Raw genomic sequence first — 23,809 nt, 5'->3', positions numbered from 1 at the left:
TAGATGAAACAAAAGCAATGGCCGACTGTAGACTAAATTGTATTTTTAAAGCTTAAGTTTGGATTCAATTTATTTTTGTCTAAATTTAAAAAATAAAACTTCTTTTTTTGTAAAGAAGAAAAAAAAATCAACGAATGGTTTTTTTTATTACGTGTATGATATGATGAGACTAGTATATTTTATCATAATTAACTAATTTTTTTTAAAAAATTATATAACATCTGTTAAAGTGGCATTATTATTACCCGAAAAGTTGAATAGTTAACACTCCATAATATAATAGCCAATATGGTTCATCCAATTCCTCCTTAACAAGTGCAATTAAGCACCTGTTCACATTCCTAAATACTTATCATTATTTCTGAGAATTACAACCAAACAGCCAATTATGAATCCATTAATTGCCACTCTTGGGAGAAAAAAAAAAACGTTTGGTTTGTTTTAACCCCCAAAAAAAAAAAAAAAGTGTTTGTAAATTCCGAGTATATTCTCTGACACGTGCACGTATATTCTCCACATTTCCTCCTTATAACGGGTCAAACTATAGGAACAAAACAAAATGTTTCTATTCTATCCAAAAAAATAAAATAAAATAAAATAAAATAAAGAACAAAATGTTTCTAAAAAAAAATAATTTAATTTTGTCTCCAATATTTAAAATTTTGGATTTAAATTCTTAACATTATATGAGTCTTCAAAAAGGATTTGGTGTACATATTTTGCTTACATCCACTAAAATTTCACAAATTAATAGATAGAAATTACAGCACACAATCTTAAATTCTTAACATTATACCAATATTACTATTGCTTCTCAAAAAAAAAAAAACTTTTGTTACTATTAAGTGAATACCAAAAGTTAGTTACTAATGCCTCTACACAATCTCAAAAATTACCCCTATTAATATTAATATATATATATATATATATATTTCAAACTATTCTTAAAGAAAATTAAGGGCATGTAGGAAAATTCAAAAATATCATTGTATTTCTAGTAGATATGTTACCCAAATTAATCTAAATTTTTTTTTTCAAATTCCACCCCCAAATCCCAATCTATGTGAGATAGAGAAATATACATTTATGATACTAAAAAATTATTTAATTTAATTCAAACTTATGTGTGTATTAATTGATATAACAAAGATAGTATTCTTTTTACCAAAAAAAAAAAAAATCCAGTTTTAGGCTTGAATTAAAAAAAAAATTCAATCCACTTTTAGTTTCTTAAAAAAAAAAGGGGATGATTTTCAATTAGGAAATTAATCGTTTTCTGTTCTGTATAGGAAATTAATAGGTTCTTTCTCAAAAAAAAAAAAAAAAAGGGGAAGGTTGGTCTTATTTTTTAATGCATCTCTATAATAAAATTCACTTCTCCCGAAAATGGCGAAACAACAGACCTCTCAAATTTTTTTTTTTTTTTGAGAATCTCTCAAAAAAAAAAAAAAAAAAAACAGACCTCTCAATTGCTTTAACACAAGCACACACAGACCTTTCTCTTTCTCTCTCTCTCTCTCTCCCATTTCTTTGAACACAAGCACACAGTCACAGACACAGTGAGCTCACTACTTTTTGGAGAGAGATGATGGGTTCTTCGTCCTCTCAACCCTTGGAAATTGAGAAATTGAGCTCCAATGCCTTTCCTCAGCCTCAGCTTCAGCCTACCTCTTCTTCTTCGTCCTCTCAACCCTTGAAAATTGAGAAATTGAGCTCCAATGCCTTTCCTCAGCCTCAGCTTTCAACTCAGCCTCTGCTTCAGCCTCAGCCTCAGCTTCAGCTTCAGCCTCACCCTCAGCCTGTGCTTCAGCCTCAGCCTCAGCCTCTGCTTCAGCCTCACCCTCAGACTACCTCTACCTCTGCAGCACAGTTCTCTTCTTCACGTAAGTCTAAACTTTTCTGGGTTTTATTTGTTTCTGTTTTTTCATACATTTTCCTTTTTGGGTTTTGATAATTTAGTTTTAGTCCTTAATACTTAAAGATACGAGCTTTCGAAAAATTCTTGCTTCTTCTCTGTCCAATTTTTGTTGTTGAACATTTTAGAATTTTTTTTAATACATTTTCTGAGCAACCAAAGGGTGTCTCACTTTCTTTGTCAAAATAATAAATAAGGGAATTTTCCTGTTTTCTGAGTGGAAATGGTGCTTGTTTATGCTATACAATTTGTTGGACTCTGTGGATGAATAAAGGGAAAAGAAAAATCAGAACTTGGGATTTGATCTTTATGTAAAATAGCTGTATAATCAAATTTTACATTTTGTTAGAAAAATCAAAACTTGGGATGTGATTCTTATGTAAAATGGCTGTGCAGATTCATATTTTAATTTTTATTTGCTTTGGGGTAGGTGTTTTTAGCAAAGAAGTGTCATCAAACAAACAAAACCCCATCATGTGCTAGATCAACTTATTTAATGTGTTTTTTAGGACCCAATCAGTCTTTGGTGGTGTACTTGTTCAAATAGGGGTCTAAATTCTTGATGCTTTTATTTCCCATGTATAAGATGATGTGTTTGCTTAAAGAGTAGACTAGTTCACTTCTATTGTTATTGTAATTAAGCAATTTGTGTTCCATTAGAATTTTCCTTCAAGGCTTCTTATAATATTGCACAGTGCTTTCTCATTGTTGATTTGTGTTTCCCTTCAAGGCTTCTAATAATATAAGCAATATTTTGCTTGAATATGTTTTGCTAGCTGTTGTAGAGAAGTATTCTCTAAGAGTTGTGTGGATGGAATTTGTTTAGGCCTTTTAGAACCAGTGATGCACAAGAACCGCCTGCAGGAATACACACAAAGGTCGGGCATTCAAATGCCAATATACCAAACTAGAAATGAGGGAATGCAACATGCGCCAAAGTTTCGGTCAACCGTGGAAGTGGATGGATGCAGCTATACCTCTCCAAACACTTTTTCGCTTAGAAAAACAGCCGAACAAGACGCTGCCAAACTTGCGTTGGAACACATATTAAAGAAGATAAAGGATGAAGGATGTCCTCATATTCATGAGGTTTGTTACATCATGTTGTAAATTTAGACTTTGTCTGGTGAAACTTGAAATTTATTTATTTATTTTTTTTGCAAAAGATGGGAGATTAACTTTTTTGAGGTTGAAAGAAGCCTAGATTGTGAGCCTGAAAGATGCTTCTATGTGTGAAAGAATGTCTTCATGTCTGTGAAGATGATCTTTTCATTTCAATTACAATAAAGTTTTAGTGAACTTTTAGAACATTAATATGTAGGTTGCATCTTTTTCTAGGTGGATTAATTTTGAATATTAGTAATTTAATCTGGATAATAAGTATTCAAGCTAGATCCTAAGGAAAAAACGATGCTTATATAAAAAGTTACCTGTTTTGGTTGCATTGTTATATAAAAGGTACAACCTTGAGCATGTTATTTAGCTTTGACATCTAAGATAATTATTTTGTTACTATATATTAACTTTGGTATGGCTATTGATAAGCTAGGTAGTTTCTAAATGATAAGCTAACACGTGTTAATTATGGAGAAAAGGAGTGTTTTTCAGTTTACACTTTACTTATCAAGGTTTTTTTTTTTTTTTTTTTTTTTTTTTTTGTGCTTGTTATGCTAACTTTGCAAACATACTAGTTATGTGACCAAAATTGAAACCTATTAGTTGCCACTTTTGGAACTTGAGTACTGGGGCTCAAATTCCAATGTGAAGAACTCGAGATCCACTAGAAACTTAAAAAAATATATTATCTCATGATTTCTCCATGGAACTTGAGTCCCTGTGTTCTAAAAGTGGCCATATAACTAATATGTTTCAAATTTGGTTACATAATTGATATGTTTGCAAAATTAGCTAAACGGGCAATAAAACCCACTTATCAAGCAATGTTAATATGTTCTCCTAAATCTCACTGCTGTTTCCCAAGACATTGGGATTTATGTGTTTCTTTGTAAATGTCACTCTATGTTTGTAACTCATCTAAATATGAAACTTGCACTTTACTCTTTACATATGTGAATCTAAGGAATTATGAATGATGAACACATATAGGAAGTGTAATGTTAATGTGCTTATCAATGTCATGTAGGATCAATTTGTTGAGAATTAGGGTTGTTTATTTATGTATGTCTGACATATTTATGTTAGATCTAATATTGATTCAACGATTGACCAAGATCTTTTTCCTTTTTTTTTTCTTTAAAAAAAATTATAAAATAACCTTTTTGTAGTTATTTTCCAGGATAAGATATTTTGCAAGTCTATCCTCAATGAGTTTGCTGTCAAGATGAACCTAGAGAAGCCTACTTACAATACTGTTAAGGTAGAACGAGAAGGGTTCCTTCCAGTTTTCATGTCTACTTTGGTTTTCAACGGTTTATATCATACTGGTGAACTTGGTAAAAACAAGAAAGAAGCTGAACAATTGGTAGCACGCGCTGTTATTATCTCTCTTTTGGGTATCTTTTTTCTCTATGATTATTATGAAGTTGTCTTTAAACTATTTACGCCTTTTGTGTTCTAAACTTTGTGTGGCTACTAATTGAGGATATAATGCAGGTAATTCTGGGTCGGGAACGATTCTTTCTGAGATAATCAAGTCTAAAGACAAACTCTATGCTGCATTGCATAAACTGAAGGATACAAGCCATGAGAATATTAGTGCTGTACCCCAGGCTGTTGGAGTTAGCATAGGACAAAGTTCTGGGCAAGTTAGCCATGAACTCATTGTATCAAAACCTGAACCATCTCAAGCAGTGAATTTGCCAATTCAATTTGTGTCTGCTGTGTTACCAGAGTCTTCAGATGTAGGTCCAAGTTCCTTGAAGAAGCGGCGCAAGAATAAGAAGAAACCTAACAAGAAATTGCGGTCTGACACTCCGTATGTTTTAGTCTCTCTCTCTTTTCATGTTTGGCATGATTCTTGTCTTATTTGCTGTAGGTTTCATTTGCTTGGAAATATTACTATTTTGGCTACTTCTATCTAGTGGAATACTTTGTCATGAATTTTTCTTGAATCAACTCTATCTCTTTAATCCATTTATTGGCCTGAATGTCCTTCATTGATGGTAGAGTTGATAACCAGATGTAAGCCTTCAAGCACACTTTTTTCGGTGCTTTTTGAAGAAGACGAAAGCATGGCTAGGCACAATTTTTTTTATTAAAAAAATTAATGAAGCACTAAAAATAACCACTCATTTTTGAAGGAAATGACACCAACCATTGATTGATCATAGAATCACCATTCTTAAGATTCTATACGCACAATTTTTTGTTTACGTATCAAAATTTTTACTATTCTTTTGCCTTTTGCTTTTATACTTTTCAATATTTTGATTGAACCATTACTTCGTTTTGATCATAGCTATTACCATTATGTATTTTTATAAAGTAGAAGAGAATGATAGAAAATGTTATGTGTATATAAAGTAGAAGAGAATGATAGAAAATGTTATGTATAACTATATACGTGATAGATGCGTGGGTATTGATATGGGTATGGGTACTATACTGGTGCGGTGATACAATATTGGTTGAAAAACTTAGGGTACAATACATATATATCTTTATACATTAGTAAGCATTTATTTATATATATTTTTAACATATACCACTTTAAAAGCAATAATGGATTGTAAAGTGAATCCATGACCATCAAATAATGTTTAGAATACAAACTAAGATCTAAATAGTAAATAAAAGATAACTAGATAAGTGTTCAGCATTGAAAACAATAAATTTTTTTTTGATAAGTGATAAAGATGTATATTCAAGAACACTACCTCATGCAGAAAGACATAAGGCAGTGATAAAAGAGTATAGAGAACGAAGATAAAAAACAGAAAGAAAAGATACTAATTACAAAGGAGAGAGCTAAGAAACATAAGTAGAGAATCACTAGAGGCAAGTTCCCAAGCGCTAGACCAATCAAAAAGGGCGCCATAGAATGATGCCAATAGCTGGTTGGGCTATCTCTTACTATCGATGGTTGCTTTACTATGATATTCAAGTCGTATCACGGGTGTATCCTATATGTATTGGCACTTAAAAAAAATGTTTGGGTATGGATTTAGATGTATTCGTTATGACATTGTTACTATACGTATCAGATACAGGTACGTGAGCAAAAATGGAGTATCTATGCATCCTAATTTGTCTATGTTATTATTATTATGTTGTCCATTGATTGTTATTTTCAAATTTACTATATAAAAATTTTAAGAAACTGAAATAATATATGTAAAATCTCAAGTTACAACCTTTGTGCAGTGGCACTGTCCTTTGAACTAATAGACAATATATTACTAAATTTTAATTTATTAACCCTTTTTATTATATGTTATGTATCTTTCTATTAAAGGTTATCATTGATTATTTTTGATTTTATAACTTACCAATCACACGAACGAACACACACACACACACACACACACATGCACACTATGACATAGCTATGTATTTATGTATATAAATAATTTTGATCTGGTAAATCAAGCAAAAATTAAAAGATGTCCATCTTCAGTTAATAGATTTCTTTGTTAGGTTTAAAAATATTTGTAATCTCACCAATATATGTAAAATCAGTGAGGCCCTATCAGGGTTGATGGGGCAGCACACGATCACTCCTCTCTCTCTCTCTCTCTCTCTCTTTCAGGGTTGATGGGGCAGCACACGACTCACTCTCTCTCTCTCTCTCTCTCTCTCTCTCTCTCTCTCTCTCTCTATATATATATATATATATTTGTATATAGCATAGAGCATTTGGTAAATTTTGTTATTGTTTCTGCACTATGAACCAGATTCTGAGGTTGTAGTTGCTTTATGTTTTAATACTTTAATTGGATCTATGTAACTTTATTGTTGCCAGTTAGGGTCTATGTAAGTTTCTTATTGCTAGTTACTCCTTTCATAAAAAATTTCCACATCATGCTGTTGTTGATTAGTCATAGAGCTGATTTAAGTTCTTTGTATCTTAGTGAGGAAAAAAAAAGGATATTTTCATGTTCTATGGTTATATTAGACTAACACGTAAATTAGATATTTGGATGTGCTTTGGATGATCATTGATAAGGTCATAAATTAGATATTTACATAAGAAAGAGCTCTATCTTACATTTCTCTCAAATTACTTACAGGTTTTGTTTTGCAAAAGTTCGCAAATTCCTCATTAATTTTAAAAGCTTTCTTCACTATCTCTTTCTCAGTTTTTCTAGGCATGTGAATATCATTGAAGCTGGCACCTATCTTTCTTTCTCTCTCTGCATTGCATGCCCCCATGTGTCATAAATCTATATGTGCATATTTCCATATATATTGCTGTTCCTGTATAGGTTTTTATGTTGCTTAATTGGAAGTAAATTTGTTGTTACAGGTTGTCAATTGCCGTCTTTCCTATGACTCAAGCCCCAATAACTCAAGCTCCACCCTGTTCGGTAGCCCAATAAAGAAACTTGCTCTGTGCATATTTAGTTTAGGTTGGCTTAAAGCTCTTATATTGGGTTTAGCAAGAAATTAATCTCTCCCCATTTTATGCTTTGGAAACTTGCTCTGTAGTGTAAGTGTATATATTTTGTATGTATTTTGTTTAGGCGGAATCAAAGCTCTCATATTGAGTTTTGTTAGGCATTAGTCCCTCTCTGTTTTATGCTTTGTAATTAAAATACTTTATATGGATCTGTGTTAACTGTTTGATACCTGTTACTATTATGGAAAAACCTGCCACATCATGTGGTTGCATCTTGCCAATTTTGTTGTTTGTTTCTTGTTTAATGTCCTAGTGGTCATTTAGAAGGTATTACAATTTGGGTACTGATCATACGGATTGCTGCTGATGTTACTTCCATATTACGATGCTTTATTATGTATGCCACATTTGAACATTAACATGATTCAGATAAACATGACCAATGTTTATAATGCTATTGTTTGGAGTTTTTGTTTTCAGTTGGAAATCAGTTCCACATTATGTTGCAATTTTTTTGTCTGCGTTGTGTTTGAAAATGGAAAATGCATTTAAGGTGGTAAGCGTTAGCGCTATTCATGATATACAGTATGCACAAGTCTTGGTCGCTTATGCAGGCATTGGTAAAGACTGTCAAGGACAAATGGAAAGGGTGAGAAAATGGTGAGGGGGGTTAAATACTTTTTTAGTAAATTGTCATTAGTGAATTAAATTTGGTGATGGCTTGCATAATGAGCAAAGAAATGCTCTTGGAGTCTTTGAGAAAATTAATTGGACTTTTTGCAATATGAGAAATTGATTAGGCTGTTCTCATAAGTTTACTCTCTCAAGGATATTCTTGTTTCCTATAACTGAGGCCACCATCCTAGTCCCAGCTTTTGCTGGTACACCTGTTCTCCTTCCCATAACCAATAGATAACAAAGTATGTATACCCTCTGTATCTTCACACCTATTTTGACAAAATTTCATAATTGATGTTTGTTGATGTGGTAGATTGTTAGTAGTAAATAAGAAAGTGATAGTGGTGGGTTTAAATACAAACCACGAAAAGCTTGCTAACTTAATTGTTGTGTAAAATGTAAATTTTTTTTTTCGAAAATATAACATGAAACCATTACTTGTACAAGTTTTGCCATGTGACAAGTGATAACTCTCCAATTACTTGTATATAACATGAATGATGAAACCTTTATATAACCAAGTCAATTATACTATGATTTTTCATATAAAAAAAAAAATTATGCCATGATCTACACACTTTGGCAGATTTGACCCAATGCAGCAGAGAAAACTAACTGTCATGGCGTGTCCAACATATAAGCTTTATGTCAAGTGTTTAATTGCTAAGATTGAAAGTTTAAAGTTTATTACCATCACTACTTCCAGGCGAGTTGGTACTTAGTTTGTAAGTAACTTATTACTTGGGAGCTCGAGGCCCCGCATTTACCTAGCAAAAAAAAAAAAGTTAAAAGTTTATTTTGGTTTAATAAAAAAAAAAAAGTTAAAAAGTTAATTTTTAATTTCAGCCCTTGGATAATTTTTTTTTATATTTATATTTATTTTTATTTTTATAACTTTCCTCACACTAAGGGGTAATTGCACTACATCCATATCCAATCCAATGCAATACCTTTTGAGACAAATGAAAGGACAAATGCACGAGGAAAGATTCCTATGCAATAAGTTAAAAAGATCCATTTAGACTCTTAGAGCATCTCTAGTAGATTTTTTATTTTCTCACATAGAAAGAAAAGCTATTTTTTTATTAAAAAAAATTTCATCTAATTACTTTTTCAAATATATTTTTCAACAAAATTAATATTATGTCTCTGTATTTCATTTAAATATTTTTCTTTACTTTATTATTATTTCATAACAGCTATATTTTTCAAATTTTATTGTAATTCAAAATTTATCAAATTTGTGTTAGTCTCGTGAAACTTCTTTAAAATTCTGTGTAATTTGAAATTTATCAAATGCATCTTATAGTTTTAAAGTTTATCAAATCTATGTAATTTGGAATTAACTTATTATAACTAACTTGAAATTCATTAATTTTTTTCCAAAAAGAAAGTTATTAAACTTTTGCAAGGTTTTTATTTTTCAAAATCATTAAATTCATCAATTTATAATTTCTATGTTTTAATATAAAAAAAGGTCCACTCTTTCTAATCTTAATGTTTGGGATTATTATTATTCATTAAAAAAAAATATTTTAGATCAACCCCACCCGCTTCGTCCACCACCCATTGCATTTCAGTTTTACTCTCATTATAGAGAAATTGCCATTCCTTTGCAAATTCCTTCCGCTGCACTTGTCCCCTTCATCTGTCAGATTGGTCCTTTGTCGCCTTGTCCAAACAAGTTCACCTCAGAGTCATATCTTGATTATCGTGCTCAAACTTGAAAGTGAAACATGGATCTAGTCTCACCACATTTTAGTATTTTTTAGTATTTGTTAAAAAAAAGTAAAGTAAAAATATAATTGTACATAAACCATACACAAGTTGGTTTAAAAAATAAGCCAATTTATTAAACCCAACCCCAATCTAAATTCAAAATGGGAAAAAGTTAATGAATATTTTAAAGGCATTAATTTAGAATTTTTTTTTTTTTTAAATAGCTTATTAACAAATACCCAAAGAACATTCATTATCAATACTCATTCAAAATTTTCATTACTTCTCCTTAGGATCATTTACTCACTTATCCAAGGAGGAAAAATAAATAGTACTTTTGGCTTTCGATAAATTGTTATCGATCATGTTCTTTAAATTCTCATTCCCCACATTAGGCAGCAAAGACTATATACAGTGTGTATTATTTCAAATCCCCATATAAAAAAATAAAATAAAATACCAGATGAATATGAATATTGAGATCCTATATACAAAACATACACGAATTTCAATATAAAGATATTCACAATGGAGAGTAAGGCCCTGTTTGGTAACGATGTTTAAACAATGAAAACTGTTGTTTCAACACTACAACACTTATTTTCATGCATTTTTTCACTCATATGTATTTTTACAAAATTTAAATAACATTACTAGAAATCTCTTATCAAATGGGTTCTAAATGTGCGTGCACAAGTGTATGTGTGCGCTAGTGAGTTATAGAGAAACCCAAAAGGTTCAATAAGCATCATATCGGGACAACCAAGAACTATAGTTTTCATCAACTTCTTTAATTAAGAGCTGTGACATTAACAAACAATAATGTTCAATAAATAATTAAGAATCATTAGGAACTTAAACTCGCCAGTTGGATTCATAGACCCGTATAAAAGAGAGAGAGAGCACATTAGGATATCAAATTTTCAGGTTGTCATTAATGCCTAAATCTTTGAGATAAGGTAAGCCCGGCAATAATAAATATGAACTGTACATTGTGGTAAGGGTTGCCAAGTTCATCATTAGAGGAATAGCTCAAAACTCCTTAAAACAAGGGATAGTGTTCCTCTGTCAATGCCAGCTTGCTGCTTCATCAACCTATTCAATTCTTCTTGTCTGGACAAGAAAACGTGTGGATGATAATCTTCATTGGGGCAGTAAATGACATATATATTTTTGTTTAAATAGTAAATGATATACGAGTATTTTTTTATTTGACAGATATCTGGGGCTGGAATTCCAGATCTATTATTCGAGAATAAGAGATTTTGGAGCAATATTTGTATATCTTGTGCAAATTTTTTTTATCTATTTTAGTTTAAGAATTTACTTTTTCTATTTCGTATATTTACTTTTTAAAACACCCCACATCAGATTATGTATTTTACACTAGATTTCATTAAATATTAATTTTTATTGATTTTTTTAAAAAAATTTTCTATTTTTTCACACACTACAATCATCATCCACTCTCTTTCTTCATCATCAGAATATGTAAAGAAAGAATAAAATAAAACTAAAGGAAAATTATTAGTGTCAGTGTAGCAATTATGTATTTTTACACAATTTTACATAAACCGATGTTAGTATTCTTATCAGCCGAGCTAACATTAACATACTAATAAATTATATACTATTGTATTTAACTGTTCTTTATATGCCACCAAAAGTTTGAATATGCAGCCAAAAAGTTTAAATATAGTAATTATTAATTTATTACTACAAGTTATTGACTATAAGCAATGTTTAATTTGATTCGGTTTGTGTCTAAGTAGGGTGAAGCAAGTTTTGGCTCTATACGGCTATAGGGGTATTTTAAAAAGGGTTTGCTTGCATCATATTAATAGTTTGCTAACGTTCAGTAGTGCATGCCTATTTACTACTTACTATTTAAATCTATGATTATATCGTTTAATAAAGATACTAATATTGATATAAAGTCATAGTGGTGGTTGTACCGGAAGCTGTGGAAGGAAGGAATTTATAGTCGGCGTCGGTAACTGATAACGACAGTTAATTTGCTCACTCATTCAGAACAAACAAAAAAAATATCATCTCAGAAATATCATAGCACACATCATGCTCACCTTTTGATCCTCTTCGAAACCACTGAACTATATATATGTTTTATTTAGTATTTATTTATTTTTTTAATTTTTTTTTTGGTATTAATTAGATTGATGTTACTTGAAGTTTCACGAAATAATGCGGCAAGCACAACTTTTTTTCACGATAAATTTTATAATTATTGAAATGATTGATTGTGAGTGGTGAATAAAACGTGATAGATATAGGATCATGGATCCATCACGTTTCACGAGTGTTAATTAGTTGTTTTCATCGCTCATAGTTAACATTATTGTTCATGAATTGATGCTTTCCAAATGCTAGCTTCAGGCAATGACACTCATACCCTTGAGGTTTCATAAAGGAAATTGCATATGTAAAGTATCTAAGGTTCACAAATCAAATTCAAACACACGGCTACATTGACTAATGCAATGCATATAGTCATTAATTTTCCTAATGAGAATTAAATTCAATATAATTATGTGTTTGAATTTAATCAAGAAACCTAATTAAAGTACTGCATTTGTGAAACTGTATCTAAGTTTTATCATTTTTCAAATGCAACATATAAGCCCATGATGTCGAACCATTATTTCCTAGTGGAATATTTATTTATTTATCTTAAAAGTATTCTTATACATTTATACAAACTTTAAGGTGTCATTTGTCCACAAAACTGAGTGAGTGTTCTTTTGTTGCATTTATACAAACCTCAATGCACACGTGTCATTTCTTAAAGCCTTGCACCTACAAAGTTACAATAAAGTCCCGATCGACTTCCATATTTTGATTTTAAGAAGTGAAACTGGTTGATTATAGGATCTGGTTTTTGTCTAGTGACTAGTGCCACTGGACACGTTGGATTCGCGACACGTGTCCAGTCTTGGACATGTGTCGCGAATCCAACGTGTCCAGTGGCACTAGTCACTAGACAAAAACCAGATCCTATAATATCCAATGTGTCCAGTGGCCACTGGCCACTGGACAAAAGCTGAACCCTTGATCATATACAATTTTTAAGTTTTTATGGTCTGTATATGTACATTTTGCATCATGCAACACAAGGTTTCATCTTGTTAAGTTGTTTATCATGTTCCAAGTGTTTTTTCACTGATAGTTACTCTCTTCCATGATACCATGCATCGCACGTAGATCCTAGCAAACAACCTTCAATATACCAGTACTAGGTTTAACAAATAACAATGCCCAATTTTGATTGTCAACACTACTTCACATCAGTGGAGTTTACACCATCCAATTATTTCTTTAAGTGCTCAATGAATATATGGACCAAATTCCTATCATGATGATCAATACATATCTTTGTTTCGTGGCTCCTTATTTCGGTTTATGTATATTCAGTAATTATATATGAATACATATTTTGGGGATAATCTTTATCTTTGAGTTATAACTCGTGAGGGATTGAAGGTGCTTGATTTGGTGAGATCAAATAGTTTGGAACATGAACTAAATATTATTAGTGATGTGATGTATTAGTTAAATGGAGACTTATTACAGTACTTCTACCCTATGCTTTCTTGTCAGGTGGCATTTTTTTAATTAATTAATTAATTTTTTTATGGAGAGAATTAGGCTGGGTTTTGCTCAACTCACGACTGATGGAGTATTCACATTTGTTTGATGGAGTATTCACATTTGTTATTGTAGGGAATACTCTACAACATTAGTTGAACAAAATGACAAAAGTAGGTAATTAATATAACATAATTTCGCTCAAATTTATAGTTTTAATCTTTTGAATTAAGTGACATTCGTATATGTTATATTTACTATTCAATTGGATTCCATAAAAATAAAACCCTCAATTGGAATCCCCTCAAGTGTTCTCTTCTCAATTGCAGCAATTATGGATTTGAATTTCAGTAAAACATTATGTTATAATAGACTTATTAAATAACTTCGAGTGTGATATCTCACTATTTGAAAAAAAGGATTAATACTCGTATATTGTTTGTGTGCAATAACTAGTGTGAGTGTATGTACATTTGTGTGCAATAATGTGAAATAAACACCACTCATTTAAAAATGGCTAAAGCTAAGTTACCTCCACATTTTTAACATTTCTTTCCTTCAAAATTTAACATGATAGAACGTCATTTTGCAGCTTTTCCTTCATTATAAAAAAGAAAAAGAAAAAAAGAAGAAGAAATATATAAACTTGATAATAATCCTATTGTAAAATTGTCTAAGCAAGGATATGATATATAACTGCATATCATATAGTTGACTTAGTGATTTTAGTTTCCTATTCTTTCTATTCCGGAAAAAAAAAAATCAGGCAAACATGTGAGAGTTCTGTAGGCAAAGGCATCTTCTGCAGAAGATGCGCTTAAACTTGGATACAATTCACTCTTCTGAATGCAGTAACCATAACAATGAATCCATTAAAAACAATTCATAACCATGAAAAATATCCATGACCAGCTACACCCCTACACACAGAATGTAACATATAGTATTAAAAAGAGTAGGTGTCCACGTGCCCAAGCAAGAAGGAAACAATAGAGGAAGTATCCTGCAAATTGGTCCAGGTTCCCGAAAGTGAGACTAATTTACAAGATGGGAATCTCAGTGAAGACGTGGGATACCAAAAGATCCGCCGAGCTTTTTGCTTGTTTACTCTCAATTTTTTTTTTAATCTCCAATCTATTTTCTTCTGCCAGCTAACAATCCCAATACAAAAACTAATTGTATAGTGGTTAGCAATTTCATAACATCTATAATTTTACACACTTTCCATGACCATTAAGACTTTCTAACTACTATCAGTCATGATTTTTATAATTGTTCTTTGTTAGCTTAAAATACAATACAATAAATTCCTTCACCGTTAATATAATACAGTGTAAAACACCTATTGTATTTAGTTTATAAGTCTCTACAAATAGGCCCTCCCACAGTTGTAGTCATTCTAAATCTTGCCTGTCTGCTTGAACTGGCCTTAGTAGCTCCAATTCTAGCTAGTTCATTCCTATATACTGTCTTTCTCAATGGCTCTCGCCAAGGACCGAATGCTACATGATTCATGCATGGGCTCGGTTCATCAATTAGTCCCAGACCTTTCCTCACCAGGACCTAATTATGCAGTTGATGATGATGAATGTAACAAGGTGGCGCTTCAGGAAGTAGCCGGGTTGGAGAGTGCTGGGTATGTCAAGAATGTGGGCGTGAATTCTAATGCGTTTGTGTTTAGGGCAACAAATTATCAACCAGCTCATGAAGAAGCTCACTCGTTGATAAACTTCAAAAACGGGTATGGTAATGGTAGTTTTATGCATAGTACTTGTGAATCTTTGCTTAGCTTCGAGCAAACTGAACGTTCTTCTCGGAACAGTTTCTTGAAAACTAATAATCACAAAGAAGAGTACTCAATGTGGGAGGGTAATTTCAGTGATCAGAGTTACCAGCGGAATGAAATTAGCTCGAAATGCAGCAGTGACCCTCGCCTATTGGCGGAGTTCAATTGTTTTCAGACAGCTAGCAATTACAGCTCCATCACTAGTACCACTACAAAAGAAAACCAGCATGAGGATGGTGCATATGGGTGGTTATACTCAGAAGAACCCGTGGACAATGATAGCATCCAAGAGTCTGCAACACATGAAACAAGCTTCCACAAGCGGCCCCATATGGTAATTTTTCTTCAATTTCACCTTGCACTACACATATAATTAGCACTAATATTCAGTATTTTGGGAGTTCAATTTGGTCCCACTATTAATTTCATAATGGAACCATAATTCATGTAAAATGAGAGTACCACGTTTAGTTACTCTATGAATACCTTAATAATTTCTGTCAGTCTTTGCCTTTGGTATAGGGTTGTAGACATAAACGGTCTAACTTAGTGAATTTTTTTTTTGAAGGGAGAGAGCACACAAGCTTCAAAGAAGCAATTCACCAATGCAAATAAGAAGCCAAAGCCAAAGACAAGTTCGTCAAAAGACCCGCAAAGTATTGCTGCCAAGGTTTGCCTCAATCCCAAGTTAACCTGATATCCATACATAGTTTGAGTGCAAATTAAGCAAAATCAATAAGTGGTACTGAAAGAATGTTTGACCTTCAGAATCGAAGAGAGAGGATTAGCGAGCGGCTTAAAGTACTACAAGAACTTGTACCTAATGGTTCCAAGGTGATGAGCATTTTCACTACTACTTCCCATTTCTGTATTCTTGCTTCTTTACTTTAGGGCTCATAACAAAAACTTTTCACTATCTTGCAATGTTGGGTTTCTATTAAATTTTCTATCTAATTTTTATTTTTGCCTTACACAGGTTGATCTTGTTACCATGTTAGAAAAAGCCATTAGTTATGTCAAGTTTCTTCAACTTCAAGTAAAGGTGTGACTTGAAGCCATTTTTACTCTCAAATCCAAGGCCTCAAATAATTGAAAACGTATATATGACTTTATTTTTTTTGGTTTCAGGTATTGGCAACAGATGAATTTTGGCCGGCTCAAGGTGGGAAAGCTCCTGATATTTCTCAAGTAAAGGAAGCAATTGATGCTATTCTCTGCTCTCAGAGGGACACAGACTCAAGCTCAAAGTAATGGAGTTAAAACTGCAGAAGAAGAAGAAGAATACAATAATATAATCTAAGGGCAACTTGAGAGGCAAAGGAAAAGCTTTGTTTTGACATTTAGCATACTCCAGTACAAAAAAAAGGAAAAGAAAAGAAAAAGATTAACTAATAGATTACATTTCCTTTTCTTTTATATCTGAAGCTCTTGTAATCTAATTATGCATTTCTATATGCAATGAGAGCCGAGACTGCAACCTAGTCCAATTCACACAGAATCTATGTATTTTGTTTTTACTTCATAATTTAGAGTATGCATGATGATCCTGTTATTAGCTTTACATTTACATTTTGAATTTTTGGTACTTTTGGTTTTAATCAATATTAACCTAGGCTCTGACATATGGCTGCAAATCTTAAGGATAATTATATCTCCTGAGCAACATTACAACAAATATAACAAACGGCCGTTAATTTAAAGTTTAACCATGCATGGGATCATACTTTTGAACACTGCTGTCGAGGTTAAGCTTATAATATGTAAGAATGCATGACAATTTGGTCCATCCAAAGTTGAACATAATTTTAAGTTCTGATATATGGGTGTGGTTGTTCACCCACTGAACACCACCAATCATAGCTGACTGGCAGTGGTGGCCTCTGGCAAGGTCATTAGCCGTTGTTGGTAGTAAATATTTGACTAAATTTCACTTTTGGAATGTTTGAGGTTGTTTCAATTTGATCTTTTATGTTTCAAAATTTTCATACCATTCATATTTGATTTATTTTCATATTGGCCATTTTCATTTAAAAATGAAAAATTTAAAACATAAAGGGCCAAATAAAAAATTGAATTAAACATGACCGGCTAAAATAAAGATTTAGAAACTTAAATAGCCGAAATGAAAAAAAGCCTTAACTTTAAGAGTCAAAAGTGTATTTTAGTCTAAACATTTCAAGATCAATGAGTTCAATGTAGTAGTCAGTAACAAGTTTTGAAAATAGCTTGAAAACTGACAACATAACCCCCCAACAAAATCATATCTTTTGTTCTCCCTAACAAAAATAAGATCCCTCCACACAAAAAATCAAATCTTTCATCACCCCCTCCCTTTGTCGCATTCTCAAACATTAGATCGATCACTCCACATCTAATCGTTTGTCAACGAGATATATTGGGGATTATAAGGAAAACCAACGGAAAAACAAAAAATGAACTAGGTTGAGAGGCATGAATACACTTGCTATCTTTAAGATGATACTTACCCCCACTCAATTCAGTTTGCTAGAAGTTTCTAGAAAAATACGAGGAATCTGTTAAGTAGCAAGCTTAAAGAATCCTGTGAATTTCTCTCCAATGGTGAGTCTTTTTTTTTTTTTTTTTTGAGAAACTCCAATGGTGAGTCACACTCATATAATTTGTATATGCTTTTGAAAGAATAAAAACCATTATATTGCTCTAATTTTGTGAATATGTTACACTATTTATACACAATTAAGAGTTTCCCTTGAAAAGTTACATTTAAAATGCCACTTTTGGTGAAACAAGCCTTCGAATGCCCTCTAAAACGTTGCATTGGTTGTTACAAGCCATTTGAAACTCAAAAGACTCATTGTCTTGCTCGAGCATGTCTTATTAGTTTCTACAATTGCCTTGTTCGAGCATGCCTTATTAGTACATTATTTGAGCGGCCATTGAGCAAGCTCATGCTCAAGCCCGCCTATACTTGCTTTTGCCTGCTTGTCAATTGCTCGAATCTCGCTATACACTCGATCAAGCCGGCTCACTAAAGTGTTGATTTGCACCCATGGTTTCCCTATTGGCAATCTCAATGTACTATAGCTTCGCTTGAGCGACCCTTAGGCTAGCTTAAGCGAGACATAAAGCATGATTTTTATCTTTTTTATTATTATTATTATTATTATTTTCTTTGTTTTACTTCCAAAGTAAGATTACTAACATATTACAAGCTACATGTATTATAAAAAAATATACAATAGGATTGACATCATCGTAAGGCTCATAAAGAATGTCACAATTGCTAAGAGCACTAGCAATAGTGGTGCTAGATAGCTATATAACTATTTTGGCTATGTACGGTAACAGGTTAAAAAAAAAATTGCATTCACATTACCTTTCTTATTTTTTATTATTTATTTTGCATTCACACTATTTTTCTTCTCTCTGTGTCTCTACAGTGATTTTTGCAATTTTCCGTTTACACTACTTTTCCTCTCTCCGTGTCTCTACAGTGATTTTTGCAATTTTCCGTTTACACTACTTTTCCTCTCCGTGTCTCTATACAGTGATTTCTATGACTTTGATGATAATTGTGGTTGTGTTTTGGTGGTTGAATGAAATATTATTTTATTGTGTTAAAAGTTAAAATAAAACAATTAGTGTTAGATGTGAGAAGGTAAAATAAATAAAATAACTTGTTATAGTACTAAAAATCTAAAAATTTGACTCCACTGCTGAGAATGCTTTAATTGCTTGTATTCTTGCCATCTCTCTCTCTTAAAAATAGTTTTTCTCTTCTTTTTCGTACCCCTCGTCAGCAACTGATCAGTGATCATCGCACTGACAAAAACTACCACTCGATGCTTCTTTTTTGGGCTCTTTTCCATTTTTCTTTGATTATGAATTATTATGAAATGACTAGAGCTGATTTGTATTTCGTATAATTTGTTATTGTTGAATGTCAATTGTTGATGTGATGTTTATCGATATTGTCAAACGGATATTTTTTGTGTTTCGTATGAGTCCCAACGTCCCCAGATATAACCTTATGCCATAAAATTACTAGCTACCACTTCCATAAATTTTTGAACATAACAAGGTTCAGAAAACTATAATCAACTACCCTCATAATTTAGTAACAAAATTTTCACCATCTCAAGTCTCAGCCATATATACTTAAAAAAAAAAAAAAAAAAAAGTCTCAGCCATATGAACGTTTGTATAGAAGCCAATTAGTTTACAATAATATTTACCTGAAAAAAACCACAACAATTAAAATAAACCCGAGGTAATTAGGTGCTAATTTACGATAAAAAGTGACGAAAACAAAGTTTTAGGAAGATACTTTACAAGGAGAGTTGGTCAACAATTCCGTCCAACTTGTACCATTTGCCAGTACAACAATATATTAATTAAATTCTTGAAAAGAAGTCACCATGTCCTTCAATTGTTTATTCATTCGATCTCCACCAGTATTAATTGTCAAAACAATGAATGTTGGGAGATAGAGGATTGGAATAGTTATTATAAGTCCTTAAATCTCTCTTAACTTATTCATTCTCCACCAGTATTACTCAGTATTTTCTTTTTGGTGTTTCTATAATTTCCTCCTTTTTGTTCAAAATAAAAAGTACACACACATTGTAAAGCGATTTCAGCACAAAATCCACAAAATTAATACTCGGTGAAATTTGGCACGTAAAATGCATCCAAGAAAGAAGTCTAGTGGTGGTGGTCTACTAGGATTCAGACTAAAGAAACATGCTTAAACATGCTCCATATATAATAGCACTTAAGATCCAAAATTTGAAGAGGGTCATAGTTTTTGGTCCCCTCATTGATACCGAAAGTAATTAAGCAATAGTTCTCTGTCAATATAAACCAAAAAAAGTAAGCAATAATTCTTCACTTTTATGCCTGTGTTTCATTTCAGTCATTATCGTGCTTTCATAATGTACTGCCACTTTACTAAGCTTATTTTTTAGTTCAATAGGTAACTCTCATTATATTTTTAACAGATATGTTCGTAGTTTAAATCATTCATCTCTATAATTGCGGACAAAATTGCAAAATGCCCCTTTTGGGCAAATTAAGCAGCGTTTTGTCCGTTTTCTCAAACTAATTAGGGAAATGCCCCTCTTTTGAAACTTGATTTTTTCAAAATCGAGTTATTAAAAAAAAAAAAAATTCATGGAGCCCTATAGCGGTGCTTTTAAGGACCTATAGTGACATTTTCAGGACCTATAGTGACGTTTTGTAACTCAACTTTCATTAAATCGAGTTATAGGAAATTTTTTTAATTTTTTTAACCTATAACTCGATTTCTTATAAATCGAGTTACAAAACGTCACTATATGTCTTGAAAACGTCACTATAGACTCCTTAAAAACGCCGCTATAGGGCCTAAATCGATTTTTAGAAACTCGATTTTCAAAAGAGGGGCATTTCCCTAATTAGTTTGAGAAAGAGAGCAAAACGCTGCTTAGTTTGCCCAAAAGGGACATTTAGCAATTTTGTCCCTATAATTGCTGCTTGGTCTTCGCCTTGCTGTTATGATTTCTAGCCATGATTAATATGGTTGATCTCTCCGCATATTTTATTATGGAAAAAAACATGCCTCCAAAGTAATTTGAAATTATTTTCTTCCAATCCACTGCATGATGATTAAAGAGGTCATCTATACGTATAGGTTATCATGATATTTTTAACGGAATTGTTTGTAGTTTAAATCATTTCTCTCTATAATTGCTGCTTGGTCTTCGCCTTGCTGTTATGATTTCTGGTCATGATTAACATGGTTGATCTCTCTGCCTATTTTATTATGGAAAAAACATGCTTTCAAATAGTCTGAAATTATTTTCTTCCAATCCACTACACATCGATTATTAAAAAGGTTACCTATAAGTAATTTTAGTTACATGATTTTTTTAATGAATCATGTAATTTATTTAAATAATATATATATGAAGTCATATAAATTTCTACAAATTGAAAAGGGTAATTTAAAACTGTTTACAAAGACTGTCATTTTATTCAATATGAACAGGATGGATGCATGTACTGTCCTTAGCTTTGCATGCAAATGTAAAGCACCCGTACAGATTCTTGGTTGCACTGTCGATGGTGAGAAAGAAAAGTATTAATTTCAATCAAGGATAAAGATTTTTGAGATCTACATATCATGTGCCGTTTATCTTCCACTTTTTTTTAGGGTACCCCTCAAAGAAAAGGGGACCATATTTGTCACGCGTGACTTTCAAATTTTCAATAGGGATCACATGGATTATCACATGCCAAAATCCCATAAAATGTGGTTTTTATTTTTTATTTTTGGTTGGGAACCATAATACATGTTTCTATACAGTATTTACATTCTCAAAGAAACTCAAATTAAATGTACTAACCGAATGTTATCAACGAAATCCAATATTCTATTCATCTCTCCATATATGATTCGATCATCACCTCTTAATTCTATGATGGTGGACATGTTAATTAATAATCTCCAATTGAATTTAGAATTCTGTAATTTTTGGAGTTAAATAAATTATTACTCATTCTTTTGGATTAAACAAGAAAAAAAAATTAGATTCAACAAAAAAAAAAAAAAAAAAAAAAAAAAAAAAAATTAGATGTTAAAAATGTTAATTATTACTCATTCTTTTGGATTAAACAAGAAAAAAAAATTAGATTCAACAAAAAAAAAAAAAAAAAAAACAAGAAAAAAAATTAGATGTTAAAAATGTTCCAATTACCATTGGTGATGAAAACTAAATATAGCTTTCCAATGAAGATTTACTCGTAAGTCGTAACTGGCCTCCCTTAAAATATAGGACCTATTAGGAGGGTAAAAATTAAAAACAATATTATCTTGTGTAGCATATGAAAGTCATTACCTAAGGCTTATATATAATATATTTGTGGACTTCGTGCGTATTTCACATGAAAAGTCCATGAAGTTTAATTATAGGCTGTATCTCATTACTTCAATTTTTCTTATTTGTTTTTTTTTTCATTTTATTTTATTATCATAAACAACAATCTTTTTTTAATCTATTTTATTTAAATGTCAAGAGCCTTATAATTTAATGATATTACTTGTTTTCCTTTATAAGAAGAATCATGATTCAAATATCATTCTTTTATTGTTGTAATAATCAATAAAGACAACAAATAAAATAAGTATGTTACAAAAACAATAATTTCTGAATTTGGGTTGATATATAATTGGCTTATATAACTTAGTAGATTGCCCAATTATTATTGTTTTTATTATTATTTTGGTTTTTGTAAGTGATTTTTTTACCCAAAGTTGAAGGGGAGATTTTGATTAGAGTTAATTAATAGGCTGCTTTTATGGAAGCCTTTTGATATGGACAAATACCTAAAAAGTACTATAACCTAAAAAAGTTTTTAAGCATAATTACAAGGACTATTGAAAATATGAAATTATTCAACTAAGGCATATATATATTTGTAAAAACAATTACAAAGGATCCCTTTCATAAAAGCCGCTATTCGGCTATTGGATATTATTTTTTAGCATGATAAATTTCCAGCTCTACCATAATTGAGATATTATTGCTCCGTACTTGATGATTTTTCATTCTAAGAAAATAAAATTTCTCTAATCGATTTGCATTATTTAGAATCTTAAAGATTGACCCTTGATTTCTGTTATCTTTCTCATCTCTTTCCGTGGATCTGTCTGGAATTCCATGCAGGCATTTACTATTAGGAGAGACTCTGATGTGTCTCCTTATCAGCTAGAACTTCAAATTCTCCTGGTTCCCCTTGTTTGGTAAACTATATCATTTTATTGCCAAATGATTGAATAGTGTTTCTGGACAATACTATATATTACAAGATAAGATTCATATATATATATATATATATGACCAAGGACCACTTTCATTGAAAGTTTTCACATACAAAAAATCAATTAAATTTGTCAGATGCCATCCCTTTATTTTAGAGTCGACTACTAGCTACATATATATATATATATATTTTATATAATTATTCATCTCGATCTAACTGTGTTTGAGTTCGATTCCAAACTACGTGGTCTCCATTTTCCATTTATGGTGTTAAATTTGTAGTAATTGTTTATCTTAAATTTGTCATTTTCGAAACAAAGATTTGTCAAAAATAAAGCAAAAGCATGGAAAACATACCAATCATGCGTGGTCCAAGCGCCTGGCATTTTCTGAGAATTGAATTAAAACAGAAGAAATCAAATCCCATTATTATTTTAATTAGGTTAATAATTGTATTATGCTCTCCCACATTGGTGTTCATAGCTGTACCTCCATTTGAAATCTGGATTAAGTAGAAGCTTCCCATGTGACCTTATGTTAAAACTAGAGGAATGATGTAGATTAAAAAGTTTTTCCCAAAAAAAAAAAAACATTTTTCTTGATTGTTTGAGTATGTGCATATGTATTTGCCTCCGAATACCATGGAGCATAAACAGAAGCCTAATCTGTAATCCCAAAAAGGAATTAATGGGGGTAGGGTTTAGAACCCATTATTAGAAGAAATTAAAGATAATGTTTTCTAGAAAACGATTCATTTTCCAAATTAAAATTATTTTCTATAAAATTATTTCATTTTTCTTTGTTTGGTA

The 23,809-nt window shown here is 31.5% G+C and overlaps 2 protein-coding genes across 2 annotated transcripts; both read left to right on the top strand.

The window, feature by feature from the left end:
- The first annotated feature begins 1,452 nt into the window (after positions 1-1,452).
- On the top strand, positions 1,453-7,714 carry LOC111995912 (uncharacterized). Its single transcript, XM_024027860.2, has 5 exons — positions 1,453-1,883; positions 2,742-3,004; positions 4,212-4,428; positions 4,529-4,850; positions 7,341-7,714. The coding sequence occupies exons 1-5, from the start codon at positions 1,586-1,588 to the stop codon at positions 7,411-7,413; spliced, it is 1,173 nt and encodes a 390-aa protein (XP_023883628.2). The 5' UTR covers positions 1,453-1,585; the 3' UTR covers positions 7,414-7,714.
- Positions 7,715-14,692: 6,978 nt separating this feature from the next.
- Positions 14,693-16,780, top strand: LOC111995224 (putative transcription factor bHLH086). Its single transcript, XM_024027141.2, has 5 exons — positions 14,693-15,553; positions 15,788-15,889; positions 15,988-16,053; positions 16,196-16,261; positions 16,348-16,780. Exons 1-5 carry the CDS (start codon positions 14,912-14,914, stop codon positions 16,468-16,470), a joined length of 999 nt encoding a protein of 332 aa, XP_023882909.1. The 5' UTR covers positions 14,693-14,911; the 3' UTR covers positions 16,471-16,780.
- Positions 16,781-23,809: the final 7,029 nt, after the last annotated feature.

This window comes from Quercus suber, unplaced genomic scaffold, assembly GCF_002906115.3.
Source record: "Quercus suber isolate HL8 unplaced genomic scaffold, Cork oak 2.0 scaffold_40, whole genome shotgun sequence".
Classification (NCBI taxonomy): Eukaryota; Viridiplantae; Streptophyta; class Magnoliopsida; order Fagales; family Fagaceae; genus Quercus; species Quercus suber.
The sequence above is the reverse complement of the archived record's forward strand: the minus strand, read 5'-3'. Positions and strand labels throughout refer to the sequence as shown.